Below are 26102 nucleotides of genomic sequence, written 5' to 3'. Positions count from 1 at the left end.
ACACAAGTAGATAGAGAACAATATTGAAGAGCAGAGGATAAGACATGTGTTTCTGATGCTGGGACTTAGACAGGTAGGCGACTGGCGATACCCGATACAGGTATACCAAAAATACTAAAACACTGTATTTTTGGTATACCTGTATCGGGTATAGTTCTCATATGGGAAGTTATTAATTAGGTAAATTAGCATAAGTATTTACTCCCTTTTTAATTTATTGCTTTTCAGGACCTTTATACAATTGTACATATCGGCCCTCTCAAGTCCGCTTCAAGTTATGGCTTCAGAAATTACTTTACCCCTTGGCATGGTTCTTTATTTCTAAGTGCTTGCCAGAATGTACCGATACAATCGCGTGGTAAATTTTTTGAAAAAAGTTTTTATTCTACATTCGAACTTGACCTGTATATAAACGATACGCTTTCGGAATGTGTCGCAGCATTCGTGACGTCAAATGGACGTCAACATTGTCAACAATCCAGCTGTCCGGATTGCCCCGATGCCGGCAATATGCATAGTCTGGCGCTACTTTTAAAGTTTAAAGAACGAGTACACGGATAGATAACACCGGGTGTGCGAAGGCGACGGAGACAGAAAGTTGCAGGTTACAAGCAGGCCAGTCTGCCGTCGGCCCGCGCTCGAGCCGCATGCCCGTAGCGCTCCGCTATCGGAACTTGTACCCAACATGATCGTCTCGCGTTACGCTGCTCGCTGCGCCTCGCCGCGTCGCCGATAAAATCTGCGAATCCGATATTCGGCCGATACTGAGACAACATCCATGTTACGAGAGCGCTCGCCGACCATGTGATCGCTCCCCGCCGATGGGAGCGAAAACCGAACAAAAAAGCCGCCTGCTAATGTATCCCGCCTACAAAAAAGGGATAAAAGGGCTATTCCTGGAATGCGCACATGTCGACGCCGGGTAACAGGCAGCTACTGATCCCGCAGTGTCATCGAGATGCCCCGCAGGAGTAAGTGGATGCATCTGGTGGCTGGCGTCATCGCCGGCGTCACCCTCGGGGTCTTCCTCAAGCTCTGCTTAAAGCCGTCCTCGAGGACCTCTATAGAAGCATGTGAAGCAGCAAAACTTATATCGCCGGACCCGCTGGCGTTGATAGATTTAAGCCCGGAAGAGACTATACAGAACTCCAATAGGAGTTTAGTGTTCGTGGGAGTGATGACTGCCGAGCAGTATTTGAATTCTAGAGCGAAGGCTGTAATGGAAACGTGGGCACAGGACTTGCCCGGTCGGATAGCGTTTTTCAGTTCAGAGGTGTCTCGAGCCCCGGGGCTCCCGCTGGTGCCGCTGCGGAATGTGGACGACAGCTATCCGCCACAGAAGAAGTCGTTCCTCATGTTGTTATACATGTACGAGAAGTACGGTGATAGGTTTGAGTGGTTTATGCGCGCGGACGATGACATTTACGTGAGAGGTGATAAGTTGGGTGAATTTTTGCGTTCGGTGGACAGTAGGAAGCCACAGTTCATCGGTCAGGCGGGAAGAGGAACTAACGATGAGCGTGACGCTTTGGCTTTGGATTATAATGAGAATTTTTGTATGGGTGGGCCGGGAGTGATGATGTCGAGGGAGACATTGAGGAGGGTGGCTCCTCATGTGAAGTACTGTTTGAAGCACCTGTACACGACGCACGAGGATGTGGAGCTGGGACGGTGCGTGGCTAAGTTCGCCGGGGTGTCATGCACGTGGAGCTATGACGTAAGTAAATAGACGTTAGTTAGCTATAATAGGCAATAATCATAACTTGATTTGGCGACGTGAGGCAATGACGCATGAGTAACGGGTTTACGACGAGCATTGTTTTGTTTGACAAATTGAATGCTTAATTTCTTGGTGCACATTTCCGACGGCTGAGCATAATAGGTAGGTATCCATTCGAATATTCACCGTTTGCAATCATCGATGCCATACCTACCTCCAACTAGTAATTGTTTTAAAATTCTTAAAACTCTGAAGTAAGTACAATATATATATACATAGGTGCCTCTAGGTCATCACGTTTTTACTGAGCATCGTGTTTTAAATGAACAGGGCACCAACAATTGGTGTTCAGCTGCAATTAAGTAACTATTGCCAGTGGTAGAAGAGCCGGCAGTAAAGTTTCGAACCAACGTGATACCGCGATGAGATGCACAATGGTTTCCCATAAAAGTGATGCTAAGTCCGAATTTGATAGTCTGCCACGGCGGAAGTGGCCGAAAGTACAAAAAAGATAGCCACTTCCGGTGCGAAAAAGGGGGGGTCATTTAACCCATCTGATACCGCAATAATAGCTATGGCATCAGTTAGAAATTTACTGGTAGATACAGAAAAGCGAAATCTGCCAGTATGATTCCTGCCGGAAGTGCTTGGCATACGCTCTCAAAGGTGACCATCGGGACCCCTAAATTAACCCATCTGATACCAGCATGAAACCAATTCCAGTCGGTAGATATGAACCTTCTATTCAGGAATATATAAGTCTGCCAGGGCGTTTTCAGCCGAAACACCTTGACATACGAGATTTTGTGGCGCAACATCCGTGGTACCCGTATTTCGGAATTGTACATATTACGGACATTTCAAATACTACAGGCTTATTAATTTATTACTCTATGCTTATATTTGTATATTATTAAGTTATTAATAACATATATTTATAATAAATTAAGTTAAAATAAATTAAATAATGTGATTAATATGATTGATAGTCATTGAATTAGCTATATGAAACGTTTGTCTTTGTCTGTCATTTTGACTTATGTATTTGTAAGAAAAGGATAAAACATAATTTAACTAATTAAGGCTCGTAAAGTTTTACGAATAAGGGGGTATTAGTATTCATAACTAAATCAGGCTTGAAATGCGACATAAAATGATTTTTGGTGGTTTCTTTTACGCTTGAGGCGTTTTTTCACCTATTTGGTGTGTCTAATCACTATCTTATGTAGGGGAGAGAGGGGCAAGACGAGTAAGACGGGGTAGCGGCTTTATATGGCGACACGACTGACCAACCATCAGAATCCCGTTAGTGCATGACGATGCGTCGCCATCATGGCAATCAGTTCGCACAGTGACCGGCTAGACAAATGGTGTCGTTAATTATTTATTTGCAACAAAACTGTTTTTGCCATATTCCTTGTTATTTCTAGGGTTCCTTACCCAAAGGGTAAAAACGGGACCCTATAACTAAGACTCCGCTGTCTGTCTGTCTGTCTGTCTGTCCGTCTGTCACCAGCCTGTATCTCATCAACCGTGATAGCTAGACAGATGACATTTTCACAGATGATGTATTTCTGTTGCCGCTATAACAACAAACTATAACTAATTGTTTATAACACCTGTATTCATTACCTGTAATGCACAATTGATGCATAAATGATTCTAAAAACATAATAAAATAAATATTTAAGTGGGGTTCCCATACAACAAACATGACTTTTTGCCGTTTTTTGCGTAATGGTATTATGGTATGGAACGCGACTCGCACTTGGCCGGTTTTTGTGTTTTATTTGGTTTGCGTTTGTTTCCTTATTATCACCAGCACATATATACTGTTAATTTATTCCTATGGCCCAGCAATCACGCCAACAGCTAAGGACTTGTTTGGTTTCAAGTACGGTTTTTTTTCTACTTTCGAATTTCATTAGGCACATGGGGCAAGATAGGGTTGACGGCCGTAGTTTTAAAGTGATAAACTGATGAAGAATTGCGGATTTGAATTTATTTATTCTTCACTTGTAGAACGGTGAAAAAGTATAAAAGAAAGTCAAATAGAGGAGAGTGGTTAGAGGCCAATAAAAAAGCGGTGGATGCTGTTATAAAGGGAAGATGGGGTACATGTTAGCTGTAAACAGATTTTCTGTCTCTCAGACGACTTAAGAAATAAAAGTAAAACAGTTCGTGAGAAGGTATTAGACGATGGACCCAATATCCAAAAATTGAAGTTTTGTTTAGGCCCTAAATATAATATTTCTATGAATCATTCTTATCTTGTCCGGTAGGGGTTTCCCCATCTTACCATACCTGGGGGGCAAGATGGAGAGTAGGCACTTTTGGCCATTTAAATTTATTTTTAATTTAATTATCTAACTAGAGAGTTCCTAGTAAGTGTTGATTATGAAAGACTGATTACCAAAGATAATAATAAAAATAACAAAAACTTAAAAAGAATAGCATTTTTAGTTTTATTGGACTTGAAACATTAAGTATACCGTCATTCCCACCTCTCCCCTACATTTCTTGACGTTGACGCAAAAATGACGTAGTTTAATATTCAGGGTGTTGTTTTATAACACTACAAATTGAGATAACTAATCTATTGACGACCGGTCTGGCCTACTTACTGCCTGCAAAGCCGATGGTCTTGGGTTCGAATTCCGATAAGGGCATATATATTTGTGTGATGAAAACATATATTTATTCCTGAGTCATGGTTGTTATCTATGTATTTAAGTATATATTTATCTATATAAGTATGTATGTATATCCTCGCCTAGTACCCATAATACTCCCAATATTTATAAATAACAACAGAAATACATCATCTGTGAAAATTTCAACTGTCTAGCTATCACGGTTCATGAGATACAGCCTGGTGACAGACGGAACGGACGGACAGACGGACAGCGGAGTCTTAGTAATAGGGTCCCGTCTTTACCCTTTGGGTACGGAACCCTAAAAATGATGTAAAATGCTCATATTTGGATTATTGGTAAAAATCGTCCTTGACGTTGAAAATCCTGTCTTTTCACACCCGTTTACAATAAGTATGTAATAATAATAATTTTGTTCATTTTGGTAAATAAAGGATATTGTAATTTAAAATTATTTTATTATTTATATATAAGGTGCTAACAAATTAGCTACAGAAATTTTACGAGATGGTACTTTACACTAGAACAATTAACTTTCAACAGAAATTAATAAATTTTCTCATAATTTTTATTTTGTTTACCGAACAAAATAAATAAACTATAATTATATCTAAAAAATAATCATCATGTATTTAACTGCTTGTTTGTCATTGTCAACGTGTCATTTGATTAATCAACGTGAAGTGGCCAGTTACGTTTTATATTTAAAAGAGGTTTTAGAATCTGTTCAATGAGGTCTCATTTAATTATCTCATTAACAGAGTTTTTTTACAAAGCAAATTTGTTTTCCAATTTTCTCAAAATAACATCATAAAACCTATAATGTTTCATACTTACATATACTTCAGGAGCCGAGTACTATCAACTGTAAAGATATCGGTAGCTAATTTGTTAGCGCCTTTATAAGGCAAACAAAGAAGTACAAAGCCGTAAGCAGGTATTAAATTAATGCCCAAATTATATTGTGTATATCAATAAATTTGAAATATATGTTATTAATAACGTAATCATATACAAATATAAGCATAGAGTAATAAATTAATAAGCCTGCAGTATTTGAAATGTCCGTAATATGTACAATTCCGAAATACGGGTACCACGGATGTTGCGCCACAAAATCTCGTATGTCAAGGTGTTTCGGCTGAAAACGCCCTGGCAGACTTATATATTCCTGAATAGAAGGTTCATATCTACCGACTGGAATTGGTTTCATGCTGGTATCAGATGGGTTAATTTAGGGGTCCCGATGATGCTCGTGAAGTTGACCACCCCATTTCGTTTGCCCGCAAATGGCATATCTATATCGTTAGTTCATCGTTAGTTCACGTTTGTTCAGTAGGTAAAATCGTTAGGACCCGATTCCAAAATCGATTTTTTAAAAAAATAAAAGGGGGTGGCTGTCTTCACGCTAGCCACCCCAAACCACTTTTTGTTAGTTTTTTTGGTCTAGATAGCAAGATATTCGTTAGTTCATGATTGTTCAGGCATTGGAATCGTTAGGACCCGATTCCTTCATTTTTTTATTTTTTTTAAAGTGGGGTGGCTGTCTTCACGCTAACCACCCCACCCAGAAATCAGTCAAACTAACCATGTGAATCCATCGGGCGACGTTAGTTCACGTTTGTTCAGGCATTAAAATCGTTAGGATCTCAATAGATTTGCTATAAAAAAATAAAATCAAAAAATTCATATTGGCCGGCCGAGATAGTTCAGCAGGGGGGGCGTAACAAGCAATCGACACAGATACTAACGATTCTATGCCCTAAATAAGCATCTATAGACGATATATAACCGATACAGTACGGTAACTTGCGGGTATTCAGAACAGATTAAAAGATTTTCGTGGTTTTATATTTTTTTAATTCTATGGTGGTGGCTGTCTTCACGCTAGCCACCCCAAACCACTTTTTGTTAGTTTTTTTGGTCTAGATAGCAAGATATTCGTTAGTTCATGATTGTTCAGGCATTGGAATCGTTAGGACCCGATTCCTTCATTTTTTTTGTTTTTTTTAAAGTGGGGTGGCTGTCTTCACGCTAACCACCCCACCCAGAAATCAGTCAAACTAACCATGTGAATCCATCGGGCGACGTTAGTTCACGTTTGTTCAGGCATTAAAATCGTTAGGATCTCAATAGATTTGCTATAAAAAAATAAAATCAAAAAATTCATATTGGCCGGCCGAGATAGTTCAGCAGGGGGGGCGTAACAAGCAATCGACACAGATACTAACGATTCTATGCCCTAAATAAGCATCTATAGACGATATATAACCGATACAGTACGGTAACTTGCGGGTATTCAGAACAGATTAAAAGATTTTCGTGGTTTTATATTTTTTTAATTCTATGGTGGTGGCTGTCTTCACGCTAGCCACCCCAAACCACTTTTTGTTAGTTTTTTTGGTCTAGATAGCAAGATATTCGTTAGTTCATGATTGTTCAGGCATTGGAATCGTTAGGACCCGATTCCTTCATTTTTTTTGTTTTTTTTAAAGTGGGGTGGCTGTCTTCACGCTAACCACCCCACCCAGAAATCAGTCAAACTAACCATGTGAATCCATCGGGCGACGTTAGTTCACGTTTGTTCAGGCATTAAAATCGTTAGGATCTCAATAGATTTGCTATAAAAAAATAAAATCAAAAAATTCATATTGGCCGGCCGAGATAGTTCAGCAGGGGGGGCGTAACAAGCAATCGACACATACTAACGATTCTATGCCCTAAATAAGCATCTATAGACGATATACAACCGATACAGTACGGTAACTTGCGGGTATTCAAAACAGATTAAAAGATTTTCGTGGTTTTATACATTTTTTATTCTATGGTGGTGGCTGACTTCACGCTAGCCACCCCAAACCATTTATTGTTAGTTTTTTTGGTCTAGATAGCAAGATATTCGTTAGTTCATGATTGTTCAAGCATTGAAATCGTTAGGACCCGATTCCTTCATTTTTTTTTAAAGTGGGGTGGCTGTCTTCACGCTAACCACCCCACCCCGAAATCAGTCAAACTAACTATGTGAATCCATCGGGCGACGTTAGTTCACGTTTGTTCAGACATTAAAATCGTTAGGATCTCAATAGATAAAAACATAAAATCAAGAAATTCATATTTCCCGGCCGAGATAGTTCAGTAGGGAGGGTGTAACAAGCAATCGACACAGATACTAACGATTCTAAGCCCTACATAAGCCCGATATAACACCGACACAGTACAGTAATTTGGCGGCATTAAATAAGGTTAGACAGGCAATAATAAAATGCAAAAACTTTAACTTATGCTCCTAAGTCGACGGCTGAAAAAAATACTCAGAATCGGGTCCTTACGATGCCACTTGCAGAATAACATCATCAGACTATGCTAATTCACGATAGGTAGGTCATTTGCGGGCGATCAAAACAAATTTGCCGAAAAAAAAACTTGAAAATTTTAATAACCCAACTTATGCTCCTAAGTCGACGGCTGAAAAAAATACTCAGAATCGGGTCCTTACGATGTCACTTGCAGAATAACATCAGCCGACCATGCTGATTCAAGATAGGTAGGTCATTTGCGGGCGATCATAGTAGATTTTGCGGAAAAAATAAAACTTGAAAATTTGAATAACTCAACTTATGCTCCTAAGTCGACGGCTGAAAAAATACTCAGAATCGGGTCCTTACGATGCCACTTGCAGAATAACATCAGCCGACCATGCTGATTCAAGATAGGTAGGCCATTTGCGGGCGATCAAAGCAGGTTTTGCGGAAAAAAAAATTGAAAATTTTAATAACCCAACTTAAGCTCCTAAGTCAACGGCTGAAAAAAATACTCAGAATCGGGTCCTTACGATGCCACTTGCAGAATAACATCAACCGACCATGCTGATTCAAGATAGGTAGGTCATTTGCGGGCGATCATAGCAGATTTTTCGGAAAAAAAAATTGAAAATTTTAATAACCCAACTTAAGCTCCTAAGTCAACGGCTGAAAAAAATACAAAGAATCGGGTCCTTACGATGCCACTTGCAGAATAACATCAACCGACCATGCTGATTCAAGATAGGTAGGTCATTTGCGGGCGATCAATGCAGATTTTGCGGAAAAAAATAAAACTTGAAAATTTGAATAACCCAACTTATGCTCCTAAGTCAACGGCTGAAAAAAATACTCAGAATCGGGTCCTTACGAAGCCACTTGCAAAATAACATCAGCCGACCATGCTGATTCAAGATAGGTAGGTCATTTGCGGGCGATCAAAGCAGATTTTGCGGAAAAAAATAAAACTTAAAAGTTTGAATAACCCAACTTATGCTCTTAAGTCGACGGCTGAAAAAAAAATACTCAGAATCGGGTCCTTACGTTGCCACTTGCAGAATAACATGAGCAGATCATGCTGATTCAAGATAGGTAGGTCATTTGCGGGCGATCAATGCAGATTTTGCGGAAAAAAATAAAACTTAAATACTCGTATTTTAATAACCCAACTTATGCTCCTACGTAGACGGCTGAAAAAAATACTCAGAATCGGGTCCTTACGATGCCACTTGCAGAATAACATCAGCCGACCATGCTGATTCAAGATAGGTAGGTCATTTGCGGGCAATCAAAGCATATTTTGCGGAAAAAATAAAACTTTTAAATTTGAATAACCCAACTTATGCTCCTAAGTAGACGGCTGAAAAAAATACTCAGAATCGGGTCTTTACGATGCCACTTGCAGAATAACATCAGCCGACCATGCTGAATTAAGAAAGGTAGGTCATTTGCGGGCGATCAATGCAGATTTTGCGGAAAAAAATAAAACAAATACTCGTATTTGAATAACCCAACTTATGCTCCTAAGTCGACGGCTGAAAAAAATACTCAGAATCGGGTCCTTACGATGCCACTTGCAGAATAACATCAGCAGACCATGCTGATTCAAGATAGGTAGGTCATTCGCGGGCGATCAAAACACATTTTCCGGAAAAAAATAAAACTTGAAAATTTAAATAACCCAAATTAAGCTTTTAAGTCGACGGTTGAAAAAAATACTCAGAATCGGGTCCTTACGATGCCACTTGCAGAATAACATCAGCCGACCATACTGATTCAAGATAAGTAGGTCATTTGCGGGCAATCAAAGCAGATTTTGCGGAAAAAATAAAACTTGTAAATTTGAATAACCCAACTTATGCTCCTAAGTAGACGGCTGAAAAAAATACTCAGAATCGGGTCCTTACGATGCCACTTGCAGAATAATATCAGCCGACCATGCTGAATTAAGAAAGGTAGGTCATTTGCGGGCGATCAATGCAGATTTTGCGGAAAAAAATAAAACAAATACTCGTATTTGAATAACCCAACTTATGCTCCTAAGTCGACGGCTGAAAAAAATATTCAGAATCGGGTCCTTACGATGCCACTTGCAGAATAACATCAGCAGACCATGCTGATTCAAGATAGGTAGGTCATTTGCGGGCGATCAAAACACATTTTCCGGAAAAAAATAAAACTTGAAAATTTAAATAACCCAACTTAAGCTTTTAAGTCGACGGTTGAAAAAAATACTCAGAATCGGGTCCTTACGATGCCACTTGCAGAATAACATCAGCCGACCATACTGATTCAAGATAGGTAGGTCATTTGCGGGCGCTCAAAGCAGATTTTGTGGAAAAAAATAAAACTTGAAAATTTGAATAACCCAACTTATGCTCCTAAGTAGACGGCTGAAAAAAATTGGCTGGAGTTTATCGGTTTGAGTTACTGGAGGTTTCTTATGGAGGCTGATGGATGAGCTGTAGGGGTTGTTGTGGAGGCTCGTCGGGGACCACATGGTTCCCACCTCAGTACTCATCGGATGAGGTTGAGAAGAGTATACCTATGAGATGCGGGATGCACGATGAGTTCTCTTGTCGAGATTCAGTTGTGCCGTGCATCCACTGATACAAGCCACGGGACTTGGGGCCCTTCTAATCTCCCTGAGAGTGTTGAGGTTACATTCATAACAAGAGAATAGAGGTATGAGATTGAGAGCAGATGGAATTGTGCGCCCATCGAGTGTTGATTCCTGGTCAGTGCAATAGCTATTTTATACTGTGCTTTGTATACATAGAGATCCATGTAGCGAGGTTATCATTACATCCCCCTTGGAGTAAAACTCCGCTACAACTTTGCTGAAGGGTACAAGAAATGAATTTCAACGGCGACTAATTTTGTGTAGCCGGAACGAGGGGGCTCATTTCAAACAATTTATCAGTTAAATAATTTAAGTGTAACAAATTGATAGTAAAATAAAATTAATGTTAGATTTAACGATCATTTTTATTTTTAAGACCAAATGTTGGTTAGAGAAATTTTATCCTGAATAATAATACTATCGATTAGTATAATAAAATAGGGAGTGTTTTTTTATTTTATTTTAGTTGGTTCGAGTCCCGTGCGAGGCAAGCGAGTTTAAAAAAATCTTTGAATGCAGTTTTGTTTCTTTTTAAAAATAAAGGAATGTCTCCTTTAAGTAAAATGAGCCAGCTTAAGGATTTAAGGTAGTTTCCCTCCAGGGCCCGACTTATCTTTCCACGCTGTATAATGATTTCAAATAAAAAAATAAAAATAGCGTCAAATACATCATGCCCAGAGCCCAGTCCATCATCTGATTAAATGTATTGCTGCAGGCGACTTTGACTTATAAATAGTTTTCTTACGGAGTAGTTGTATTTTGTACTAAGCATGATATCTTAAGCTGCATTATCAGCAACTGACCAGCAAGATGATTATTATCAGTGCGCTTTTTTCTGGAAATTATTTTTCATGGTTGCCTCCACTGGGTATAGGTGAAAAAAAATCTGTTGTTACCACTGTTACCAATTTGGTGGTACCTAGTGGGAATAATCATTTGAAACCCCATCACTGATTGATCTTCCTATGCCACCAATCAAAAATTGTTAGTGACAAGAAAGGGCTGTTTCCGTTAAAACTTCTTTGTTCTTTACTATACTATGCCAAGTCTTGAAATAAACAGGTTGCAGGCGTCCATAGGCTACGGTGACTGCTTGCCATCAGGCGGGCCGTATGCTTGTTTGCCACCGACGTAGTATAAAAAAATAACACCAAAACTTGTCACTACGCATTTTGTACTGATTATTATCAAAATATATTGAGACATTAAGTAGTATGATAGGCAATTTATAATAATTATTATAACATAACAAAAGTATTTCCGACCCGGGTATGTCCTTAAACTACGTCCAAAAGAGAGTTATGGGCACTGTGAATAACATCTCGCTTTGTGTGGTAGGGCACAGGACAGCGGATGTCATTCCAGATCTAGAGCAGAGCCCAACTGGGGAGGTACCTCCACCTTACAGAAAACCGCAGCCAAATAACACTAGACCCTACTAATAGTGTTGTGTTCCTGCCGGTGAGTAAGGTTGCCAGAGCTCGAGGGAGAGGAGTGTTAGGGTCGGCAACGCGCATGTAACTCCTCTGGAGTTGCAGGCGTACATAGGCTATGGAGACTGCTTAACATCAGGCGGGCCGTATGCTTGTTTGCCACCGACGTAGTATAAAAAAAAAAGTCAATGTAATATCGCACATATTTGGCACTAGTTGTAGTTCATTTTGATCTTAAATTGTACATTGTATTTTTTAACCTATGTTGACAGTGTATATGATCAGTAAATTCAGTACCTATAAATAAATCTATATGTTTCGCTATATTTATAATTCTATATCCTCCTATTGTCAGTAGGCAGGAGGGTTGTTATCTAAAAGGTATGCTATCAGTGCCGGATAAACCAGTGATCAAATAAAGTAGTTGCTTGGGGCTTTATGTATAGAAGGCACCAACATTTCAGGGAATTGGAGAGAGGAGCAAACTGTGGTGCGCAGATGATTAGAACTTATCATCTTCCTCGCGTTATCCCGCCATTTTGCCACGGCTCATGGGAGCCTGGGGTCCGCTTGACAACTAATCCTAAGAATTGACGTAGGCACTAGTTTTTACGAAAGCGACTGCCATCTGACCTTCCAACCCAGAGGGGGAACTAGGCCTTGTTAGGATTAGTCCGGTTTCCTCCCGATGTGTTCCTTCAGCGAAAAGCGACTGGTAAATATCAAATGATATTTCGTACATAAGTTCTGAAAAACTCATTGGTACGAGCCGGGGTTTGAACCCGCGACCTCCGGATTGAAAGTGCAGATGATTAGGACTAAAGGCATAAAAAAATTAAATGTATTGAATGATAAATAAAGTGAAACAAAATAGGTAAATAACTAATTATGTTCTATTGTCATAATTAGATATTTTTTTTAGTACTACAATAAAATTATTGAATAATAAACACTTGTCACTTTAAGTAAATTAAATCTTGCAAGCAAATCTTGTCAGTAGAAAAAGGCGGCAAATTTTAAAAATGTAGGCGCAAATTGATATCGTACCAAAGAAAATTTGAATTTCGCGCCTTTTTCTACTGACAAGATTTGCTTGAACAACTATATGTTAAAATTGGAAATTGTACCAAAATATATATCGCTCTCTGTTTAGCACCTACATTATTATTATTATTACTATATACGAATGCACAGGCAGCTTAAAATAGCTGATACGTGCATATCAATGTCCTGCACTTGTGTTTTGTCCATTCGTAAAATGTTTGTAGAGTCTGTTTTTAAAGGAGTTCACTGAAGGCGCACTGATTACGGATTCGGGCAAACTGTTCCACACTTTCACTACACGGTTAGACAGGAAGTGTCGTCTTGGGTTGCTACTACTCTGCGTCCGTGCCAGCTTCAGAGAATGTCCTCTCAGTCTGTCATTCATATTCCGAGTGAAAATGTCACTTAACCCGGGTACGTTGTAGTGTCCTGTGAGTATTTTGTATGTTTCTATTAAGTCACCACGTTGCCTTCGCTGCTCCAAGGTTGTCACTGTTGTCAGGCCCAATTCCTTTAACCTATCTTCGTAAGATCGGTTGCGAAGAGATGGCGCCAATTTTGTTGCTCTTCTTTGGACTCTTTCAATAAGGTTGATGTCCTTTCGGAAATATGGATTCCAAATTTGGAACGCATATTCCAATAAGGATCTTACGTATGTTTTATAGAGTTTAATTAAAATATTCTTTTCCCCTCACTAGCTCGGAAAGTTGTCTTTTATCCTTTAAAACTAGCGGGGAAAAACGCATTTTATCCACTAGTGGGGAAAGTAATTTGACCTTGGATGGAGCGTGTTTAAGTAGCTTGACAGATAACAAAACGTAAAACGCTCATAATAATGATTCGTTTGATATTAATTATCATTAAACAAATGGTTTGAGAATCTAATAAAAAATACCAAATTTAGCTTTATTTAATGATTTTATGTCATAGACCTTAAAGTTCCATAAGAAACGTTTGTTTTTTAATAATGATGTTAAATATAATTCTGAACGCACAAGTTGAGTCAATGCAATTTCAAAACGCATCATTGACATTTCATACGTCAGAATGTCAACATTGTCAACAAACTTTTTACTTACAAACTTCTCACGTAAAATACAGAATTTCCAGTTTTTTGTTATAATATCGTAAAAAAAATAGTGATTCCAGTGACGAAGATGATCTAACGCCTGTGGATGTTGTACTTTCCTCGCTATGGTGAGGGGAAAAGTTTTGTGTTACACACGGGTGCAAATGTATTTTACTTCTCGTGTGTTGAAACACTCGCTACGCTCAGGATTCTATTTTAGAACCACTCGCTACGCTCGTGGTTCAACTATAGAATCATTTCGCTTGCTCGTGTATCAATTCCACACTCGCGGGTAAAATACAACTTTGCACCCTTGTATAACAAATAACTATATCCATATAACGGAAAGCTTTCTTAATCATATATAAAACAGAGTTAGCCTTTTTGGTAAAACCCAAAATGTGTTCCTCCCAATGTTAAGTTATCAGCTATAACGACACCAAGATCTCGCTGGGAAGCAACACTGCAAATTGTGAGAGAAACGAAATATACAGACCGATACATCGCAATTCATCTGCAGATGCCTCGCGGAGCGAAGCCGCGAACGCGAGTGTGGTCGATTTCGCAGATCAGCGAACTCGACTCCACTCTCGCGTTCGTGGCTTCGCTCCGCGATTCGCCCACGAGTGTGGAGGGATCTTAAAAGATATCGGCAGATGCCGTATCTGTGATGGGCTTTATTTGTTACCCACCATAAACCATACTATGTGCACCATACTCCTACTGAAATATACATGTATCTTCAAGTATCTTTCAGTAGGTGTAGCAGAGAAAGCGTCTTCTAGTATAAGACTGTCCCGTTCGGTCCATTCCCCCCACCGCACATGTATAAAGCCCCCTCCACACACGAGTGGCTTAAGACTGTCTTGTACGAGCAAAGAGAATCCATGACTGATCCACTTATATACTAAGCCCCCTCCACACTCGTGCGGGAATCGGGGCGCGAAGCCGCGAACGCGAGTGTGGAGTCTAGTTCGCTAATCAGCAACTTATAACCTTCTTATTTTCTTTTAAAGCCTGGCAACCCTTATTTGTGGCCGGATTTTTGCAGGCAACCCTATACCATTGTATTCGCAATAAAATTACCATTATTTTGATATACAATTCAAGCGTCAGACAGATGGGTGCAATTATCGATTTTAACTCACCCGTTTAAACACGGCAACCTCATAATAGTGACCGGAAAAACATAGGCAACCTAATTTATTCATGTTGTACAAGTTGTATACTTTCCATTGGAACTTATTTTGTTCGTCAGACAAATCGGTGAAATTTAAAGAAAAAAATATATTTTCAAAAATTTATTTAAAATAGCCTTGACCATATTTCTTTAGGCAACCCTATTTATTTATGTTCAGGAACATATTTTCTTTCATAAAATATAAGTTTCATCCGTCAGACGTATGGGTGAAGGTCGACCATATAAGCCGTATCTCCTACTAGTAGGACTTTCGGGATAAAATGTATCCTATGACACTCCCGTGATCAAGACGAATCTAACGATACCTCATACATCAAAATCCATCAAGCCGTTTAGGCTACAGGAGGCCACTAAGAAACAGGCATACATACATACATACTTACATACACTCGAAAAACATTACCCTCCTCCTTTGGCAGTCGGGTAAAAACCGAATGACGTCATCCCGAATACAGCTAGTGCCTACGTATATTTTATTTGACTCGCCGCACACGGACAGAATATTCGGTTTCCGTACGGAATGACAGGTGTGAACGGGACGTCGCTATACACATGCATAATGGCTTGCAACTGTCATTCCGTACGGAAACCGATCGAAAATTCCGTATGTTTGCCCTGAGGCCAGGATTACACTTGTAAGTTTTACTTACGTAAGTAGGGGCACAGCTATACTACAGAATGAGATATGAATATCGTTATCTCATTCTAGCAAATAGCTTTGTCCCTACTTACGTAAGTAAAACTTACAAGTGTAATCCTGGCCTAAGGCCCCATCACACGAGGGCTTTTTCAACGCGCGTTAAACAAACGCTTGAAATTGCCCGCACGCTAAATTCGATTTAACTACCAAGGCTTAAAGTTGAAATCCAACAACGCTTCATAAAACGCGCTACCGCTATCGTGTGAATAAATACACATGTTTCCATTAGTGTCATTCAAACGCTTTTTTAACGCGCGTTGAAAAAGCGCTCGTGAGAATGAGACCTAACGCAAATAATCGAATGTGTGCGCTATGGTTACAAAATTCCGAATCTGTATTCCCAATGAGGGCTAACGCGTATGAATTCGCCGCTAGGGGCGCTAGTGTGGATGGTGGTCTTCGCCAAGTTCGAAATGTCAAATGTCACTTGTCACTTCAATGACACCCGTTTTGACGACCGGTCTGGCCTAGTGGGTAGTGACCCTGCCTGTGAAGCCGATGGTCCTGGGTTCGAATCCCGGTAATGGCATTTATTTGTGTGATGAGCACAGATATTTGTTCCTGAGTCATAGGTGTTTTTTAAGTATTTATATATTATATATATCGTTGTCTGAGTACCCATAACACAAGCCTCCTTGGGCTTACCGTGGGACTTTAGTCAATCTGTGTAAGAATGTCCTATAATATTTATTTATTTATTTATGACTTACAGCTGTTCTTTAGTCTTTTGGACCACCATCAACAGAGGCGCCAACTGGTGAAAAAAAACGATAGCCCTCATTCGGATTCCTGATCAGGAAACCGAACGTCTGAGGCCAGCCTTACCGCAGACGTTCGGAATTTTCATTCGGTTTCCATACGGAATGACAGGTGGGAACGAGACGACGCTCTACAAATGCAAAGCGCTGTCTCGCTTGCACCTGTCAGTCCATACGGAAACCGAATGACAGGTGGAAACAAATGCATAGTGCTGTCTCGCTTGTACGTGATTCCGTACGGAAAATTTTGCGAAACGTGTGCGGGCTTAATCGATGTAAGTATTATTTTTTTGTCTCGTAGAAAAAAGTATTGTATACAATAGTGATATAATCAAGCTTTTCAATCTCGTACCTTAAGCAACTCAGCAAGCTTCGTTGCTTAAACACGGTACTCGACTGAAAAGCTCTCTATTATATCACGATTGTATAAAATACTATAGGAGTACGGTACGAGTAAAGCATTATATTGTGCGATTGCCAAGTCATTATATGTATTAAAAATTAAAGTTATCTAATGTTGATGCGGTTTTAACACCCCCCGGCACTGACTAAAATAACAGACTTGGTATCATATTACATCTCTAAACTTTTTTGTTGTAGAAGTTTTGGGATCTCATCTCTTTTTGTAGGCAGTCCGTCTTTTCGGGTACTACTTCTTGTACGTCAGCTACCACTTTTCTGAAAGCTCATACTCATACCCGTCTCACACTATACCTGTTACTCGTACTCGTACTCATACCTGTACAATACTCATGGTCATACCAAGCTATACTTGTATTCATCCAATACTCATACCCAAGTCCCCATCCCACACCATACCCGCACACTAGTGCCATATGTATGGTATGAACCTATACCATATTCATATTCTTACCATACTCATAGCCATACCATACTCATACCACAGAATAACTAATAGTACTACCATACAGAAAATTCACTTCTTCACAAAAGCCAGATTTAGGTATAAAATTATACCTACACTCGCCGCCTGCAAGCAAAATTGAAACTTATAACCGCGCACGAACCGTGAATATTCTTTGCGCGCCGCAGTTTTATGACCGAGCTGCGAGTGTCGGCACGGGGTTGTCACTTGACAAGTTTCTGCACCTATACCTACTGATTTATTATTTTTAAGATAAATATGTAGGAATTACAAACGTAGATTCTGTAAACATACAATTTTTAGCCGGAGATAGTATGTCTGATTCTCACGGAAGTAGGTATGCCACAGAAGTACTTATTCCTTTGAAAATATGTCGGTCAATATAGTCCGGAATTAAAAAAAAAATTTCTGCTTCCTTGTTCTTCCGTTTATTCAGACATCCGTAAACAGAACATTATCTTTTATACAGATTAGATCGCGATTTAGGTTTCGAAGCCATTGCGTATTTTCAATTTTGCGCGAGCGCCACGTGACACCATTATCGTGCGAGCCGAGCGCCGGCCAAATATACCTAAACTGCGCAGTGACACCCCCCTGCTCATACTATACACATCTTTATACACACATCGTACATCTTAGACCTTTACCTACTATTTGTTGGAACTGCAAAAGTAACTTTTTAATAGAATATATTCATATGGGAATACAAACTTACTTATGCAGTTCCTAAATATTTAAAACGAGACTGATATTGCTATATTCTTAGGTTTTTTATGGCTTGTTAAGCTAAAAACTACTTATGTTTAAAATTTGAAGCGTGTTGGTTGGCTAGAAGTACCTTAGAATTATGATGATCAGTGAGTGAGTGTGTCAGTGACAAAAATAAGGAACTTTGACGTGCAATAATTCTTAAACTACAAGTTCAAATTGAATGTTCTTGGGAATATATGTAAGCCATATAAAATTCAGGGCTCTAGCTTTAGCCAGCACAAAATTACAGGACGTTGAAAATGGCCTGAATGGCTTCGAGAAAAGGATGGTACGGCCGTGCTTCTTTGTTTTGCTCGACTTGGCGGGGGCACTGCCGTGCCCCCAGATCAGATTGCCGATAAGTTTTATAATGTACGGAGTCCTTAGGAGCATGGGCTGCTGATGTTATTCTGCAAGTGGCATCGTAAGGACCCGATTCTGAGTATTTTTTTCGGCCGCCGACTTAGGAGCATAAGTTGGGTTATTAAAATTTTCAAATTTTATTTTTTTCCGCAAATTTGTTTTGATCGCCCGCAAATGACATACCTATCTTGAATCAGCATGGTCTGCTGATGTTATTCTGCAAGTGGCATCGTAAGGACCCGATTCTGAGTATTTTTTTCAGCCGTCGACTTAGGAGCATAAGTTGGGTTATTAAAATACGAGTATTTAAGTTTTTTTTTTCCCGGAAAATATGCTTTGATCGCCCGCAAATGACCTACCTATCTTGAATCAGCATGGTCGGCTGATGTTATTCTGCAAGTAGCATCGTAAGGACCCGATTCTGAGTATTGTTTTCAGCCGTTGACTTAGGAGCATAAGTTGGGTTATTCAAATGTTCAAGTTTTTTTTTGCGCAAAATCTGCTTTGATCGCCCGCAAATGACCTACCTATCTTGAATCAGCATGGTCTGCTGATGTTATTCTGCCAGTGGCATCGTAAGGACCCGATTCTGAGTATTTTTTTCAGCCGTTGACTTAGGAGCATAAGTTGGGTTATTATAATTTTCAAATTTTATTTTTTCCGCAAAACCTGCTTTGATCGCCCGCAAATGACCTACCTATCTTGAATCAGCATGGTCTGCTGATGTTATTCTGTAAGGGGCATCGTAAGGACCCGATTCCGAGTATTTTTTTCAACCGTCGACTTAGGAGCATAAGTTGGGTTATTCAAATTTTCAAGTTTTATTTTTTTCCGCAAAATCTGCTTTGATCACCCGCAAATGACCTACCTATCTTGAATCAGCATGGTCGGCTGATATTATTCTGCAAGTGGCATCGTATGGACTCGATTCTGAGTATTTTTTTCAGCCGTCGACTTAGGAGCATAAGAAAGTTTTTGCATTTTATTATTGCCTGTCTAACCTTATTTAATGCCGCCAAATTACCGTACTGTGTCGGTGTTATATCGTCTATAGATGCTTATGTAGGGCTTAGATCGTTAGTATCTGTGTCGATTGCTTGTTACACCCTCCCTACTGAACTATCTCGGCCGGCCAATATGAATTTTTCGATTTTATTTTTTTATCTATTGAGATCCTAACGATTTTAATGTCTGAACAAACGTGAACTAACGTAGCCCGATGGATTCACATGGTTATTTTGACTGATTTCGGGGTGGGGTGGTTAGCGTGAAGACAGCCACCCCACTTTTTAAAAAAAAATGAAGGAATCGGGTCCTAACGATTCCAATGCCTGAACAATCATGAACTAACGAATATCTTGCTGTCTAGACCAAAAACACAAACAATAAGTGGTTTGGGGTGGCTAGCGTGAAGTCAGCCACCACCATAGAATTAAAAAATATATAAAACCACGAAAATCTTTTAATCTGTTTCGAATACCCGCAAGTTACCGCACTGTATCGGTTATATATATCGTCTATAGATGCTTATTTAGGGCATAGAATCATTAGTTTCTGTGTCGATTGCTTGTTACGCCCGCCGGCTGAACTATCTCGGCCGGCCAATATGAATTTTTTGATTTTATTTTTTTATAGCAAATCTATTGAGATCGTAACGATTTTAATGCCTGAACAAACGTGAACTAACGTCGCCCGATGGATTCACATGGTTATTTTGACTGATTTCGGGGTGGGGTGGTTAGCGTGAAGACAGCCACCCCACTTTTTTAAAAAAAATGAAGGAATCGGGTCCTAACGATTCCAATGCCTGAACAATCATGAACTAACGAATATCTTGCTGTCTAGACCAAAAACACAAACAATAAGTGGTTTGGGGTGGCTAGCGTGAAGTCAGCCACCACCATAGAATAAAAAAAATATAAAACCACGAAAATCTTTTAATCTGTTTCGAATACCCGCAAGTTACCGCACTGTATCGGTTATATATATATCGTCTATAGATGCTTATTTAGGGCATAGAATCATTAGTTTCTGTGTCGATTGCTTGTTACGCCCGCCGGCTGAACTATCTCGGCTGGCCAATATGAATTTTCCGATTTTATTTTTTTATAGCAAATATATTGAGATCCTAACGATTTTAATGCCTGAACAAACGTGAACTAACGTCGCCCGATGGATTCACATAGTTAGTTTGACTGATTTCGGGGTGGGGTGGTTAGCGTGAAGACAGGGGTGGCTATCTTGCTATCTAGACCAAAAAACTAACAATAAATGGTTTGGGGTGGCTAGCGTGAAGACAGCCACCACCATAGAATTAAAAAAAATATAAAACCACGAAAATCTTTTAATCTGTTCTGAATACCCGCAAGTTACCGTACTGTATCGGTTATATATCGTCTATAGATGCTTATTTAGGGCATAGAATCGTTAGTATCTGTGTCGATTGCTTGTTACGCCCCCCCCTGCTGAACTATCTCGGCCGGCCAATATGAATTTTTTGATTTTATTTTTTTATAGCAAATCTATTGAGATCCTAACGATTTTAATGCCTGAACAAACGTGAACTAACGTCGCCCGATGGATTCACATGGTTAGTTTGACTGATTTCTGGGTGGGGTGGTTAACGTGAAGACAGCCACCCCACTTTGAAAAAAAATAAAAAAATGAAGGAATCGGGTCCTAACGCTACCAATGCCTGAACAATCATGAACTAACGAATATCTTGCTATCTAGACCAAAAAAACTAACAATAAATGGTTTGGGGTGGCTAGCGTGAAGTCAGCCACCACCATAGAATAAAAAATGTATAAAACCACGAAAATCTTTTAATCTGTTCTGAATACCCGCAAGTTACCGTACTGTATCGGTTATATATCGTCTATAGATGCTTATTTAGGGCATAGAATCGTTAGTATCTGTGTCGATTGCTTGTTACGCCCCCCCTGCTGAACTATCTCGGCCGGCCAATATGAATTTTTTGATTTTATTTTTTTATAGCAAATCTATTGAGATCCTAACGATTTTAATGCCTGAACAAACGTGAACTAACGTCGCCCGATGGATTCACATGGTTAGTTTGACTGATTTCTGGGTGGGGTGGTTAACGTGAAGACAGCCACCCCACTTTGAAAAAAAATAAAAAAATGAAGGAATCGGGTCCTAACGATTCCAATGCCTGAACAATCATGAACTAACGAATATCTTGCTATCTAGACCAAAAAAACTAACAAAAAGTGGTTTGGGGTGGCTAGCGTGAAGACAGCCACCACCATAGAATAAAAAAAATATAAAACCACGAAAATCTTTTAATCTGTTCTGAATACCCGCAAGTTACCGTACTGTATCGGTTATATATCGTCTATAGATGCTTATTTAGGGCATAGAATCGTTAGTATCTGTGTCGATTGCTTGTTACGCCCCCCCTGCTGAACTATCTCGGCCGGCCAATATGAATTTTTTGATTTTATTTTTTTATAGCAAATCTATTGAGATCCTAACGATTTTAATGCCTGAACAAACGTGAACTAACGTCGCCCGATGGATTCACATGGTTAGTTTGACTGATTTCTGGGTGGGGTGGTTAGCGTGAAGACAGCCACCCCACTTTAAAAAAAAATAAAAAATGAAGGAATCGGGTCCTAACGATTCCAATGCCTGAACAATCATGAACTAACGAATATCTTGCTATCTAGACCAAAAAAACTAACAAAAAGTGGTTTGGGGTGGCTAGCGTGAAGACAGCCACCCCCTTTTTTTAAAAAAAAAAATCGACTTTGGAATCGGGTCCTAACGATTTTACCTACTGAACAAACGTGAACTAACGATGAACTAACGATATAGATATGCCATTTGCGGGCAAACGAAATGGGGTGGTCAACTTCACGAGGGTGTCCCGATGGTCACCTTTGAGAGCGTATGCCAAGCACTTCCGGCAGGAATCATACTGGCAGATTTCGCTTTTCTGTATCTACCAGTAAATTTCTAACTGATGCCATAGCTATTATTGCAGTATCAGATGGGTTAAATGACCCCCCCTTTTTCGCACCGGAAGTGGCTATCTTTTTTGTACTTTCGGCCACTTCCGCCGTGGCAGACTATCAAATTCGGACTTAGCATCACTTTTATGGGAAACCATTGTGCATCTCATCGCGGTATCACGTTGGTTCGAAACTTTACTGCCGGCTCTCCAACCACAGTGCAATAGTGCCATTTGAGGTTTTTTTCTTCGAGCGGGATTTGAACTCGCGATCTACCGATTGACGTGACGCGACTACCGCGTTCTACTCGAAGGTTAGCTCGAAGAGATCCCTTATAGGGACAAGTTCGCATTTGTACTTCAATTACTGTACTACTTTTGTTAACCTGTGTTGTGTACAATAAAGTGATTACTGCTATACTACCTACAATACCTACTACTGAAATACCGGCCCTATCGCTTTGGAATATGTATTAGATAAGATACTAATACCTACCTACTTTTACTTCAAAGTGAGCTCACAAAATCGTCAGTAACAATACGTTACCCTTAAACTTACATTCACTAATATTTGACAGAAATAAAATCTTCATTGAAGTACGAAGTGTGTTATTGTATTTATGTATGTTTTGTTAACAATAATCAAGTACCAATAAGTAGTGTATACTCAACAGTAGGTAAAGCCGGTACTCATCAGTATATAAGCGTGTAAATGTCAAGGTATATCTATTCACAAGTTTTATTTACGACCAGTTTTATCAAACTTCATAAACAATAAAATTATTTATAATAGCCATGCGTTATTAAAGAAAGATGCAAATAAGTTCGAAAGTGGATATTTTTATTATAAACATAAAATAATGTTGATGTCGATAACCACCGCGAAACTGGTCCATTTCGTTTGCTTTGGTAGTAGGTAATAAAGTTTCGAATCTCGCACAGAATTCGAAACAGGTCTACTCGAAAACTGAAATTGGCGTCTCTTGAAACCGGTTCAGCCGGCCTATCATGTGATTTGCTTTCAAAGAATCAACATCGAAGAGGGGTGAAGAGTTTCGATAAAAGACAGATAAATTACATACGACTGTATATCACGCGTAAGTTGCTGTAGTTATACACCATAATAAACGAGAATATAATATGGCTCTGCATCATACGAAGGAAAATATAATAATAACGAATATTTACGGCAGAGTGAATGATCCGGCTCAAAAGACTTGAGGAGAAAAAAAAAAAGAAGGAGTTGAAGTTGAAAGCGCTGCCGTATTTTCGCATGTTCGGTTCTGCATTTTTTGTTTTTCTAAGTATTCACTTTGTCAGCTTGCGTGATTGCTACAAAACTAAATGTGAATACAATATAATGCATTTGTAATGAACAAACTTCATAAATAAACTTTGAAGTAACTATTAACTATTAGGGAATGCAAACCGGTTTTTGTATTTGTATGAAATTTCAGTTAATAACCGGTTTTTTCATACAATTAAAAACCGGTTTGCATATAGTGGTAGGTATATAGTCTGTGAATATATTTCTAGCTAGAGGGCATCAATCTTTTTCTTTATTATTTGGTTATTTTCATTAAGATACGTATTAGTACCTACCTGGAAGTTTAATTAAAATAGATTGAATTTCTTCTTGGTTAGTATTTTTTTCAAACTCCGTTATCATTAGGATCACAATGGGCGCCCGTTTTGAATTCTTACCCGTGCCATTCATAAAATAAACGACATATACACACATAGGTAGTTGTAGTGTAAGTAACGAGTTTCTGGGTCTGGCGGATCGGATCGTTGTTGTGTTAAAAATAATTTGGCAGCATCACCAGAGGAAACTCGGCTTTGGAACTCGGAAATATACTTATATCCAAAAACTACAAAGATTATACCTAAAGAAGTTCCGGTAACAAAAATCTTGCTTTTCCCAGTGTTAATTTTGTTAATTTTTAGGGTTCCGTACCTAAAGGGTAATAACGGGACCCTATTACTAAGACTCCGCTGTCCGTCTGTCCGTCCGTCTGTCACCAGGCTGTATCTCATGAACCGTGATAGCTAGATACTTGAAATTTTCACAGATGATGTATTTCTGTTGCCGCTATAACAACTAATACTAAAAACAGAATAATATAAATATTTAAATGGGGCTCCCATACAACAAACGTGATTTTTTGCTTTTTTTCCGTAATGGTACGGAACCCTTGTGCGCGAGTCCGACTCGCACTTGGCCGGTTTTTTCTAATAATGTCTAAAATACGTAGTAAGGTTAGGTTAACGGCATCAAAATACATACATATATTATTTTTTGTTTACTAGTGTCACACTATCAAATTTTTAATAAAAAATAATAATTTAATTACCTCACTAAGTTTTATGGTATCGTAAAATCGTAATCACGTCATTATTGAATAATATGTCCAATTTTCCATACAACATACAACCTATCAAAACAACCCATGCTGCTGATAATGCTTGTGCCCTAATGAGTTCTGTACCGATTTGTCTCTATTTTCTGACGCCCTAGCACATATCTGTTTTATTTTCTTTTTTTTATATTTAAGTAGACATAATGTAGGTATTAAATTATATGCTACGTTTGTCACGATATTCTGATCGTTCTTCGCATTATATTATCATTCTATGCCGCGCAGCAGAATAGGGAACAAGTAGAGATAAGATAAACCGAATGTTTGAACACTTAAAACTCTGCTAAGACATTGTTTTCGCGTATTCCTTACTAATAAAATAAATATATTTCGATAAATTGCACTGATAAATAAATATTGATAATCGGTTGTTAACGGTGGCCTGGCTACTGATTTTATTTTAATAAATACCTATTCAAACAAATCCCAGACAAATATCCCAGGTAGGTAATGTCCGGGTTATAACATTTTCCTCTACCTAACTTCTGGCTATATACGGTCGCCGTCAAATAAATATAGATAGTTATTTATGTGTTGACTGATCGTGTTTCCATTAAAAATACTTATTAGTCAAAATCAAAACTGTGCGTGCTTACAACCTACATATTTGTATAAGTAAAACAATTCTGTTGAAATTTATTACAATTTATAGCACTGTAAACGTCGGACAATTGTAGAAACCGGGTCGAATGTAAATATACTTTACGTGAACATAAATGGCAAACGTAGTTTGAACAACAAGAAAGGATACTCTTACATCACTCTTATTCCTTGACATCCAATTTAATGTAAAAACTGAAATAAATGTCAAATACACATAGACAAATTTAGAGAAACGCAGAAAAAAAGATTTAATTAGGTACTGGATTACAGCACCTAAAGTAATTTCAAAATTAATAATAATAGTTATTTGTTATACAAGGGTGCAAAGTTGTATTTTACCCACGAGTGTTTTAACACACGAGAAGTAAAATACATTTGCACCCGTGTGTAACACAAAACTTTGCCCCTCACTATAGCGAGGAAAGTGCAACATCCAGAGGCGTTAGATCATCTTCATCAACTGGACTCACTCATTTTTTTTACGATATTATAACACAAAAACTGGAAATTCTGTACTTTTACGTGAGAACTTTTTAAGTAAAAAAAATTTGACAATGTTGCCATTTCTGACGTATGAAATGTCAATGATGCGTTTTGAAATTG

At 38.9% G+C, this 26102-nt stretch overlaps 1 protein-coding gene across 1 annotated transcript in view; it reads left to right on the top strand.

Moving 5' to 3' along the window:
- Positions 1–535: 535 nt before the first annotated feature.
- Positions 536–26102, top strand: part of LOC134748980 (chondroitin sulfate synthase 1) — a 74265-nt gene continuing 48698 nt past the window's right edge. Inside the window, exon 1 of the mRNA XM_063683852.1 lies at positions 536–1717. Within this exon, the coding sequence (XP_063539922.1) occupies positions 959–1717 (759 nt within the window). The 5' untranslated portion in view covers positions 536–958. The remainder of the gene's footprint in view (positions 1718–26102) is intronic.

This window comes from Cydia strobilella, chromosome 17 (genome assembly GCF_947568885.1).
Source record: "Cydia strobilella chromosome 17, ilCydStro3.1, whole genome shotgun sequence".
NCBI classification, from domain to species: domain Eukaryota; kingdom Metazoa; phylum Arthropoda; class Insecta; order Lepidoptera; family Tortricidae; genus Cydia; species Cydia strobilella.
Note: the sequence above shows the minus strand (reverse complement) of the source record. Positions and strands in the feature narration are given on the sequence as shown.